General features: G+C 46.2%; 1 protein-coding gene across 1 annotated transcript; it reads left to right on the top strand.

The window, feature by feature from the left end:
- Positions 1-8996: 8996 nt before the first annotated feature.
- Positions 8997-12084, top strand: LOC121594229 (fork head domain-containing protein crocodile-like). The gene has a single exon (XM_041917286.1). The coding sequence runs from the start codon at positions 9777-9779 to the stop codon at positions 11271-11273; it is 1497 nt and encodes a 498-aa protein (XP_041773220.1). The 5' UTR covers positions 8997-9776; the 3' UTR covers positions 11274-12084.
- The last annotated feature ends 656 nt before the right edge of the window (positions 12085-12740 follow it).

The following is a 12740-nucleotide window of genomic DNA, read 5'->3' as shown; positions in this document are numbered from 1 at the left end:
TACCGTCTGCTGTCCTGTTCCTATCAATGCCAGTCTAAAAATGGCACTGATCCTTCCTTTCCAGTATCACAACCGAACCAAGATGGCTCTGCCAGCCATTGAATCGTTGCCACGGCGAGAGAGAGAGTGCGAGAGAGAGTGATGCGAGTGGTTGACGAGATTGCGATATCACAGTGAGTGTGTGTGTATGTCTATGTTATATTGTTCCAGATAATTTTGCACCTCCACCGTCAAGCGTAAGCGTCCCAGTTGGCGTTGCTCTTATCGCAACAAGCAGACACACATTCCGCTGCACCTTTAATCTGCTTACAGTCAGTGTATGGGTCGGGCTCATATCGGCCTGGTAACAAACACACATGGATGGGAAAAGCTCATCAGTGGCGATGGCGGTTTTTTGTCTCCCTTTTCATTAAACACTTCCCCAAGGAGTGTCCTTTTCGATGAGGCTCCCGGTGAGGCAATGTATGGCAATGATGGTTTATCTACGTATGTACATGTTACCCCTTCAACCTCTCCCTCTCTCTCTCTCTCTCTCTCTCTCTCTCTCTCTCTCTCTCTCTCTCTCTCTCTCTCTCTCTCTCTCTCTCTCTCTCTCTCTCTCTCTGTACATGCCCTTCTGCTCCCATCTCTCCTCAGAGTCCTTTGTTTGAGGAGGGAAAATTTCGTGATTTCGTGGTAGCTTTTCCGGCCGCTTTTCCTCCAATGCTCCAGTGCGGTGGTTGTACATTTTAGCGCGCAGTGTAAAGCATATAAAGCAACGTCAAGGGACGCCCACAAATGTGGCAAACGGGTCGTTTTCCATCACTCATCTACTATCACTACTGACTGTATGTCATAACGCGCTTCCTGTGCTTTCTGCTCGCTTGCGCTTTTGTGACAACCGTTGCGGGAGCGAGAAAGAGAAAGCGTGGGGCAGGGTTACTATATCATTTTGAACATTAAATTGTATGCTTTCATAGTGAATATCAGAACTTATATACACTGTTTTCTGAGTCTCCTTCCAAAGTGAACACAGTGTCAAATGTGAAAAATATATGACAGCTGTTGAAAAACATCTCGCGATTGTTGAATAATGCCGTGCGCATTAGAAACTGACTTGCGGAACAGGGAAACGACGTTTTATGTTAATGTAATTTCAGCAAAAAAACAAAGATTACATGAATAATGGTCGTTTGATGTCCAGCAACTTTTTTAATCTATTTTTTTACGCATAGAAGTCGCTTACCATGGGAAATACCCTCCAGAGAGTTATATAAAGTGTTGCCAGTGGTAGGTAAATCAAACACGTATCACCTGGTAAAAATTATATTATCATTTTCAAATGCTCAATACAGGGTTTCCACTATTTATTAGTTGGTTTCCATAGATGTTTGCCGTGTTCCCACAAGTGTTTGGCCGTTTTTCAGATTTTTTTCGATCAATTGTATTGAAATTGAATCGGAAGATACCAATAAATTATGGAAACGAATTAAAATCTTTGGGATACAATGAATAAATCGTGAGATGGGCGCAAACAATTATGGAAATTGATCAATGAATCGTGAAAAACCCTGTAAGACCACCCTAATATGTCATATGTATCATAAATGTCCGACATCTTGCTGGCCAAATTCAGTTTTGATCTTTCGAATTAACTGTTGAGCTGAGGAATCACAAAAAGCTTAAAATAAAGATTGAGATTCGATTGTAATTGATTGATTGTATTGATTGTAATTGTTCAAGACTGGTCACATGGTTCTAAAACTAGAGTGAAGATTATCATATGAAAATAATGAAACATACAGTTAAATTATATTCGTCTTTATCGCCACACACCAAACGAAACCTCATTATAAACTTAGTATGTATAACAAAAGTTCTACTACCAGCGATTGCCATTGAAGCCGCCAGTCTGCACCGCTTCACAGCGTAAAGGTAACGCCCCTTTTTTTCTCGCAAAGGGGCGTTACCGAAAGTATGTTATACGGACGTCACGGTCGAACAGAAACTGTTATACTACGCATGGAAGCAGAAATCAGAGCAACTGTACAAACGTGTGAACAGCAAATTTCAACCTACCAAATAATACATCTTTTACGGTAAAATAGAGCAAATAGAGGCGAATTTATCAGCCCGTTGTTTTATTTTTTCGCAATTCATTCCACCATGGCCCTTTTCCGTTCCATTTCGAGCGCAATTGCGTGGAACAGTGCTTTCTATTTTAACTATTTTTTTCTTTTGTTTTGCTGCTACACTTTCCACTGTCAGTTGCATGCTTTGTGTTCGGTTCGACAGATAAGTCAGAGAGGAAAAATGAAACTACTTCAACAGCAGCATTGTGTGGCGCGTTGCTTGCCGCTGTGCAGCACCAATTTGGGATGGCTCCGGTATTTCCATCAATCATAAGCCATCATCATACAAAAGCCCCTAGAAACACACACACACACACTCACGTCCGAAAACAAGACAAAAACACCACACACACACACACATACATTTAATAAAAACGTTGATTGAAAATGGATGAAAATCGATTTCTTGATGACTTTTGATACGGGTGCGTGTCGTGCGTGGCGGGGAAACCCGAGCTCGCACGGGGTACGGTCGCACTCGATTATAATACCTTCCGACCACCGAACGCCATCGTTGTTTTTCCAAGAGGATGAACGAGTGTGAGCTTGTGTGTTGGGCGGGAAAATACATGAGTTTTTTGCCAACACACACACACACACACACACACATGAGCCGGAGAAAATTCGTCTGTTTGAGCCGGTCTCGAGATTGATTGTTTCTGATATTGTTGTTGATGATGATGATAATGCTGATGCTGATGATGTGTGTAGAACGGTAGATACAAGCGCCATGGTTTGTGAGTTTTTCCGCTTTTCTTTCCCATTTTTTTCGTGTGTATGTGTGCTCTCAAAGCGAAAAACATTTTCTGTTGCTCACCCCGCACCCCCCCCCCCCCACAACTTGATGTGGTGCTTTTATCAATTCCGGTGGGGGGGGGGGGCGCCATCCGCATTTGTTTGTTCGTGCGAATGTTTCCTTTTTTGCTTTCCCCTTTCTGTTTTCCCCCAATTCGATAAAATCGATTTGCCACGAAACATTGAAATTAATTTGTTCAATCTTGACGCCCACTTCCTGGCTGCCACCCAAGGGCACAGCGACACACGAACCGCTTTGGTGGAAATGGTTGAGCAAAACACGGGCCAAAAATCAATTGAGATAGGAAACGAGATGAGCTTTGCGATGGGAAAAATTCAATTACGTGATAAAGTGGCGATTGAAAATGGAAAATTCGTTATCGTGCGATAGCTGGGCTTGGGCTTGGGCTTGTGAGTTAAGCTAATACCGGCCAATGTCTATTTTTGGAGATAGCTACAATATTTCCCATAATCCTTCAGCTTTCTATGAAAATCTCCTTCTTTTCTTCTACCTTACACACCGGCGGGAAAATCCCCTTAAAACCCACGAAAAGTCATTAATCCAAAGCCCAGGAGCCAGCGTCCAGGGGCCACTGCCACGCATTATATTCTACCACGAGCAGCGCGTTTTGGGTGTTCTTAACGCCGGGAAATGCCCACCGGGGGTCTACGTCCTGTGTACCCAAAGGTTCAACCGCCAAAAAATACAGTCCAGGAAAAACAACAAAAAAAACCAGCCACATTCCATGAATGAACAGGAACACGAGGCTGTAACGTGTCATATTGGTGTAATCAACCCAAAAAAAGAGCACGATGTACACCGTTTGAGAGGTATAGTTTGCTCCAGTTTTGGGTAAGAAGTGCGCGTGAGTGTACCCCACTTCCACACAGCACCATCGTCAACACCTGAGGTGAAGATCCGGCAAAAAAGGATCGTCTGGGCGCGCTCGTGGTGGTGCCTGGGGTGTCATAAAATCATCATCATCAGCATCGTCACCATCAACAACAACACGGTACGGTCGGGCACAGGTGCGCCAAGGGACTGTGTCTAGGGACAGGATGTTGCAAATGGACGCACTGGCCGGAAGCATGTAAAGACATGTGTAGGAAGGGAAGCCCATCGGAATGGCGGAGTGAGAAGAGTTTTTTTTGTCTATTTCATGTTTTTAGAAGGCTGATAGACTGAACACTCTAAATGTAGTCTAAAGTGTCGTATATAAAAGCAAAAGGTGAAAGTTTACGAGTAGAAGAATCGAGCCAAAAGAATTCTTAATGGAGTATGATGCAAAGAATGAGGTTATGCTTGATTCATAAGGACAAATTTTATAATAAAATTTTATTTATATGGTCTTAAAATTCTGCAAAATTTCAATTTTTTAAGTCCTGGATTGACACATGTCGTCTTTATATCATTTTATTACCTCTTTTCCTTAAGAATTTTGACAACAGTAAGGTTAAACTCGATTTTAGTTATTACATTTTCTCCCCAAAATACAATTTGCAGTCTGAACATTCAATTCATAACCTCGAAATCTTCAATACACATGACCATTTACGCTTAAAACACCATTAAACACGTATTAAACATACATCTATTTTAAATTTTTAATCTGTCATATTTATCTGACGTAATTACTAAACCCTCTTCGTTGTTTTACATAAGAAATGAGTTTGCATTAACTAAACATTCAAAATTAAACGTTTTTTTTTTGCAAATGCTTAACGATTTATTTGAATTTGGCATTGCCTCCTTCGATGTTGCCACTGCAATCCTTAAGAACACATTCTACCACCCAAGCATGCGAAGCCCAAGGCAAAGTGCAGCCCTGCTCCCTGCTCTTCCTGCTCCTGCTGTTCCATTCCTTTTCCCCACTCGATTCGCTTACCCCGCCACCGCAGCTCAAGCCGTACTTTCCCAATTTCCTGTTTTGCTTATTAATTTTGCTACACATTCATCGTTCGGTAATCTATATATATATATATACATACCAAACCCACGGGCTATATAAGTTCCCCTATTCCCACCTTATTCGAGACGCCATTAGCGTCGCCGTGTGCATGTGCGTGTGTGTGTGTGATCCTCACTCCTTTAAAAATACACCCCGTTTACACATCTACCCCGTCTACCACGGCGGGTAGTGCCCAGTTTCGAAAAACAATCCACTCTCTCTCTCTCTCTTCTCATCCAGGCCATGGCCTACTATTCCCTCTGCAGGACAGGAACTTCTTCTACCTAGCTGCGTGCGTGCGTGGTTTTTTTTTTCTCTCCCCCATCCGCTACAGGAGTAGTGCGCTGCACGCGAAGTAGTCCTGCGCCATCTTTCCTCCTTCGGACCTTATGAATGAAAGCTGGTCCACTTTACAATTTTATGAATGAACTGAGCCCCGCAGGTAACGGAAACGCGCGCCTCGCCTCGTACGTTACATCCTTTACAGGCACACCATCACCACCACCACCACCAATAGAGAAAGGAGGTAGTAGGCTTGTGCAGTCGATTGCGCCCCTCGGTCAGATGGTTTGGGTTTTTCCTCCCCCGCGGTCAATCCGCTTCCCGTTCCCGCGCCGAAGGACGGTCAGCTGAGGAAGAGCACAGTAAGAAAAGAAGATCCCTTTCCCCGGCGCTGCACTTTCCCGTGTATATGAAAGGGTTATGGGTTTTTCCCGCTTTCGACAGCCCAATTTAAAACCTCCGTGTTTGGATCATGCACGATGGACCGTTTTGGGCAGGATTAACCAAGGGACACAGAGCAAGAGGCAGAGGGGCATTTTTGGAGAGGCAAAGTTTGTTGTTGCTAGCAGCGGGAGGTTCCTCAGGGAGATGATGATAATCATGATGATGATGATGATGGAATGCACCCTTAATGCTTGATGAAGTAATGCGCTCCGTTCGTCCCGGGGCTTTCGCGCAGGAAGCTGTCCCTTTTCGGGGGAATTCCGGTTGTCCTGTCGGAGGGGTCACATTTTGGCCCGGATGTGGGTAATTTACGCCGGGTAATCATTTCAGCTTGAGATTGCTAGATCGATCGAGACAACGGTGAGACAAATTGATAACACAATCTCCATTTTATCCCCCACCCTTGAGCTGAAAGACATATCGTGTCCTCAGAAATCACACTCCAAACAATGAAGTTTAGGAGAAAAAAAAATTCTGCACTTCCTCTCTGTGGTTGCACACAAAACGGATTGTTTTCCTACAATCGGAGATCTGACGGGTCGGCGCCGTTTGGATTCACACGTGCAAGACGTGCCTGATTCACCTATCAAAGATTATCACAACATTCGCACAACGTGGTCCGTGCTTCGTTGCGCTGGACGGGACATTTCGCTGCCAGCCATTGTCGCCAAATCCATCACACTCAACCGGTGGTGCAATCGTTGCACCTTGCACAAAGGTGCATTCTGTGCTCGGGGGGGTTTTTGTGTCTCCGGCTCCGATTATCTCCCTCAAGCATAGTGTACAGTTCGCGATCCACACCTTGGTATCAGCGGCCTCGCCATCTCTTGCTACGGCACAGATGGACCCCGCAGGCCCGCAAGATACAACCGATTGCATGAAGGCAATGCACAACGGGGCCATTCCGGGACGTTGTTTCGGCTTGGAGAGTAAATATTTGCCTTGTTCTTAAATCTGCACTGGCCGGTCGGTCGGTCGGTCGGGCCGGTTGGTTGTAGCCGGTTTTTAGTGCGCAAAAATTAACAAAGTGCGTGTACACGTTGCAGCTGTTGTGCGGACTCCAAGACTCGTCCGAGCTCGTCAGGATTGGTGGCGCGGGAAACTGCACGGGAAACTGGACCGTTGTCTAATGGATTCTGATCGCGGGTTGAGATAAAGGATGAAAGCACAAGCCATCTCACGCGGATCGGGAAGAACGGGTAGGAGATGATTTGATCCTGTCGAAGCATTCCTGTTCTCGATGTCGGTTGATGTCGTTTTATCGATGTGCGTTCGACACAATGTTGAAAGGAGATTTTGGAGATGGAGTTTTTGCTCAAAAATTCAAGAAGTGCTTGGTAGAAAGGGGGATTTCTGCTATGTCAAAGGTCTTCAAGTACAATATAATCTAAAACAACATGCATACAGCACATTCGACATAGTAATTTGGTAAAAAGGTAGAATAAATCTGTTTGAAATTGCAATTTTTGAGGTAATTTTGAATTTGTATCTTACATTATGAAACATTGATTTGATAAACCTTATTTATAGGAGTATTAAAATGGAATATTACATCAAGAAGTAAAGCAGCTTAAAAGACCAAGAAGATTACATCAACTAATATAGCTTTAAAACCAAATTTTGGGAACAAAGTATTTTATTGTATAGAATACATCTCTAAACGACTCACCAAATCATGGAATGCTGAGCAGAATTGGCATCGAATTTACTTGGCAATTTCATCTGAATAACTAGTGTTCCTGCAAAGTCATAAAACTCTTCAGAATGGAAGTCTTATCCAAGATTGATTAAATTTCTTAATTTTGCTTTTTAAAAGAAAATAAATAGCATTTTTTGTTCGACTTAAACACTAAAATGTAAAATAACAATAGCAAAGTTAACTTTTAAATGGAATAAACTGTTGTTAAACTTCTAAATTACATTCTTCAAAATTGTAGACATTCAGATTAATACAAGCAATTTAAAGAAATATGAGAAAACGTTCACAATGACTAGTGTAGTGTATTACATTAGTGAAAATTGCTAATTTGAAAAAATAAATCCATCACTCAATCTTCCCACATTATTCGCCTCTGACTATATTTGCACTTCCAATTGTCCAATTGTCACTCCACGCCTCAACTTTGTGCTAGGGACCACAACTGCAACTATCTATAACAATCGCATAAAATTATGTCCCACGATCATCGTTCCCTTCACCCAACGATCCCGCTCTAGTGTGCTTTTTCCCATCCCGAAACCGGAACAGCAAATAAACCTGGCTTGCGTTTCGGTGTGTGCTGTGCTGTGCTGCTCCATTTGCTTTCTCTCGTTGGCGGTGCTGGTGGTTTTCAATCAGCGAAAGTTAATTAAATGAGAAAATATTTGTCTTGCACCAATTTGGAAAACAAACATTTTAACGCACACATACACCCACAAACGTAACAGTGGGGAACAGGGAAGAGGAAGGTGTACTGAGGAAAAATAATAATAATAAAGTGTATCTCCACCCCACGGTCTATATCGCCACCATTGGTCGCGTGGCTAGTTTTTAGGGAAATTCCTGATCGTACATAGCGGAGATAGTGAAGAAGAAACAATGAAATCGGGGGAAAACAAACCGAAAATCGAATGTAAAACTATGCGAAAAGAGTAACAGGCACGCACCATGTCGGCCATTTGAAATTCCTCCACATAAAAATTAAAAAAAAAAACAGGAGCTCCCCCCACAAAAATGTCCCCAAAACAACAAAACAAAAAAAGTAAACCAAAAATCGAAGTAGAGCAAACACAAACATGCAGATGAAGTAGCAAAATCCGGCGCCCCTGTTTGTCAAACTAAAACTCGCGCAAGGCGAGAGAGAGGAAGAGAGTGGGTAGGTAGGGGGCCATCATCAGGAATGGCATTAATTTTGATCATGTTTGTATCATGTCAAAGTAGGTGTTAAATCGAGCGGTGGAAAAATAGTTCCTCCCGATGCCACCGCACGAAACACGATGCCGCGAGACCGCGGCACCGCGGCAGGGAATATAGTGGCCGTAGTAGAACAATATTATTTCTGTAATTATAGAGGAAATAAATAGCAGACGGTTAACACAACAGCAAGAGAGGGAAGGGAGAAGCAACGCGAAAAAAAAACCTTCGCCACACTGTCAAAAATCCCAGAACCCCGCTGTCAAATAGCGGAAAATAAGGTAGCGCAGATCGTTACCAAGGCGACGAAACGGTCCCCCAGCCGCTCCACTCTAACCGACTCCATGTTGTATGGTGAGCCACTGCTGCTGCCACCATCGCCTGCTACTTCCGGAAATAAAGGTGCAAACGAAAGCATCCTGCAATGCTGTCCTGTCTCTCTCTCTGTCACACACTCTATCATGCTGTTTCGTTCCCACTACCAGCAACTAGCACGTCCAAGATGCCCGTCCCTCTGCATGCGATTGCAAAAGGAAGGAAAAAGAGCGTACCTCCGGGCGGCGATGGAACGAGCAGGATGGAAGATGCGCATGCGTGCGAGCGCACGCATCACGCACGTTGGTGAGAGTGAAACAGCTGCGCGCCCTTGGTGTGACGCGATTGGGCCAGAATGAAATGGCACACACGCGCGCACTACACACGGGTCCAGCAGCACAACGGGTCGGCAGTGAACGGTAGAGAACCTGTTTTTTCCTACCAGTCAGTTTCGTTCGAAGATCCGTGGTGAGCTGACACTGGAGAGCGCACAGATAAACAAAGCATCATCACCAGCAGCAGCAGCAGCAGCAGCATCCCGTCGGGACCCGCAGCACACAGTCGGCCAGTGGACACGGCCCAGTTGGTTGTTTAATCGGTGTTGTGAAAGAAAACAAGTGCTCCACCAACAAACAGCAGGTGTTTGAGGGTGTGTGTGGGTGTTTTTTTTTATAAACGATATCAGAGGTTTTAGTGAAGTGAGAAATAGGCAAAGGATACAGAAACGGATACAAAAGGAGCGATCATTTTGTGCGGACATTGCAGTGACTGTTTGTGAGTGATTGTGTGTTTTTGATTGCTATCTTTCGATAAGAGAAGCCATGAGTTATTAGTCTTATCCGAACAGCGGAGCCCACTAGTGAACTGATTTCCATTGGTTGTGCTTGTGCTGTGTTGTTCCGCAAATCGACCCGCTGTGTGAACCTGAGGTGCAGCTTACTTCTCCCTTCTTGTAAGCGTTAAACCGGCTTCACGATTTTGGACGAAATGCACACCCTGTTTACGACGGACCAGCGCCATTATGGGCACGGGCAGCCCGGCTACCCAACGAACGGTCCGACGATGGCGTCGGCCCACCACTACACGTACGACCAGTACTCCCGGTACGCGTACGCCGGCTCGGCCTACGCCCTGGCCGCCCCGCACCAGAACAAGGAGATGGTGAAGCCACCGTACTCCTACATCGCGCTGATCGCGATGGCCATCCAGAACTCGGCCGACAAGAAGATCACGCTGAACGGCATCTACCAGTACATTATGGACCGGTTCCCGTACTACCGGGACAACAAGCAGGGCTGGCAGAACTCGATCCGCCACAATCTCAGCCTGAACGAGTGCTTCGTGAAGGTGGCCCGGGATGACAAGAAGCCGGGCAAGGGCAGCTACTGGACGCTCGATCCCGACTCGTACAACATGTTCGACAATGGGTCGTTTCTGCGCCGCCGGCGCCGCTTCAAGAAAAAGGACGCACTGAAGGAAAAGGAGGAGCTGATGAAGCGCCAAAGCCTGCTGCTGGACGACAAGATGGGGGACATTAAGCCGATCAAGATAATGGCCGGTGGGCACCACCATCACCATCATCATCACACGTTCGAGGGCAAGCACCACCATCATCACCAGGGCGCGCTCGGGCACCATCAGACGTTCAAGCGCGAGCCGGGGCTGGAGCTGGCCGCCCAGTGCATGGTGAAGGAGGGCCTGACGTCGTCGCTGCTCAACACCTGCCACGCGGACACGTTCGCGACGCAGATGAACCACCTGTCGGCGGCCGGCGACCACGGCTTCACGGTGGACTCGCTCATGAACGTGTACAACCCGCGGCTACATCACACCTCCTACCCGTACCACTTCAACGACGACAACCTGACGATGGCGGCTTCCGGCGGGCAGCTGCGGCACCATCATCACAGCACGGCCGCCCACCATCCGCCACCGCACGGCGGCTGGTACACGCCCGAGACGCCGCCGGAATCGATCGGCAACACGTCCGGCAGCTCGACGACGACACCGACCACCCTGCCCTCCTCCGTCACCGTGACGCCTACCTCCGGCATCGGGTCGATCGGTGGGCTTGGCGGTGGTGGCGGTGGCGGTGGCGGTGGTGGTGGCAGCCTTGGCACCGGTACGCTCGGTGGGCTCGGTGCAAGTTCCGGCGTTGGTGGTGGGATCGGTGGCGGCACACACAACGGCGGCTCGATGGGTGTCCCAGGGGCCGGCGGCTTCCGGGACATGGTGTTCGACCACAATCAGGCGGCGGCGGCGGCCGCGGCCGCTGCAGCCGTCGCTGTAAACTGCCAGATGGAACCGGCCGGCAGCCCGGGCAGCAATAGCCTTACGTCCGCCAGCCCACCGGTCAACTCGGCGTCGGCGGCGGCCGCCGCCGCTGCTGCCGCCGGCCACCTGGGCGGCAATCTGGGCCATCTCGGGCACTACCGGTCGCACGTCGGCTACTACCAGGACTGTGGGCTCAAGTATGGTGTGTAGATCGTCGCCCATTCAAGGTCGGCTGTAAATAGTGGTTGCGGACACTTCCGGGAGGGTGTAGGGCCGCACGTAAGGCGTGAATGCGTGTGCGGAAAGCGCGAGTGATCGTGAGTCGCAAAACGGGGAGATGGGGAGGAACAAAAAAAAACTCATCCAAAGTGGTAGATCTCAAGAAGAGCCTTCTCAGCGGCATCATCAGCCCGTCGGGCTCTCTTGGCAGGGGCTCGCGTACGCTTTCGACCTTGACGCGCGGATGAAGTCGCTGCTGTTCCCCGTTATTTTTTTTTTTTGTGCACTCGTACGATAAGAGCAATGGACTTGCAATTTGCGTTCGGCAACCTTTACGTCACCGAAAGGCTTTTCAGTTACTGTTCAGGGTTGGTCGATGTCAAGGCGAGGCAGACGCGCAAAGCAGAGGTAGCAACCAAAATGTAGATAAAACTCGATCGAAACGGATCGAAACGGAATAGTGAAGCTATATATACATATTTTAGGCATACTGTGGGGGTGTGCGGGGCTTACCGTGACCGTCTCACCCTTTGTAAAGTAGTAATCGTTAGGAAGCGAAAGATTCGGCTTAAACTTTGGTTCGGCAAATACAGCCCAATCAAAGGCAAAGTAAAAGGTAGAGCGTCCTCTCCGAAGCACTGGTCGATATAACAACAACAGCGCACGCTCGTCAGCTTGTTGTAAAGTTAAGGCACAACGGCTAGCCGCTTGTGAGTGAGGAATGCGTGTGTTGATTGAGCTAATCGTAACATCTAGACGTAATATAAATATATATATATATGGTAATGAAAGTTAATAAATAAGAAACCCCAATCGTGATTATATGAAGTAATCTAATTTAAAACTGTTGTATTTGTTTTTTCTTTTTTACTCGATGGAATCGGGAATGGTTTGAGAAGTTCGCATGCTTTATTTGGGTTGTAAGTTTGCTAAAAAGGTTACAATGATGACAGTTTTTCATCGTTTGATTATGTCTTGAAAGCAGAGGGAATGTACAAAACATTAAAGGATGATTTTACAATAAATAATTTTTGAATTTTACAATACAAAAATGGTGTAGAATTACAGTTATAAAGAGTAAAGAACGGAAGTTACAATTTTAATAACTCTTTTCTTCCATTTGCCAGTATTGTGATTTATATCCACGTTGTAATCCTAGTTCCTAGTTGGTCTACGTTGTCTATTCGGTGCTCTTAAAGAATGAATCGTACGATGAGCCTGGGTCCTCGTCCAGTCCTTGCAGAAGCTTTATACTGTGTGCCATATCTACCGTAGAATTCGCATAGACCACCCCGTTTGTTATATGATTTTTAAAGCCGGAATATTATTTATTTATTTTTACGAGTACTCTAGTACCTTCCAGAAGCACAAATGAAAGAAATTGTCCGTAGTGGCAGTACATTTCGTTATTATTATCGTTCCTTATTTAATACATTCGAAGCCCACAAAACCCAAATA

This window comes from Anopheles merus, chromosome 2L, assembly GCF_017562075.2.
Source record: "Anopheles merus strain MAF chromosome 2L, AmerM5.1, whole genome shotgun sequence".
NCBI lineage: Eukaryota > Metazoa > Arthropoda > Insecta > Diptera > Culicidae > Anopheles > Anopheles merus.
The sequence above is the reverse complement of the archived record's forward strand: the minus strand, read 5'-3'. Positions and strand labels throughout refer to the sequence as shown.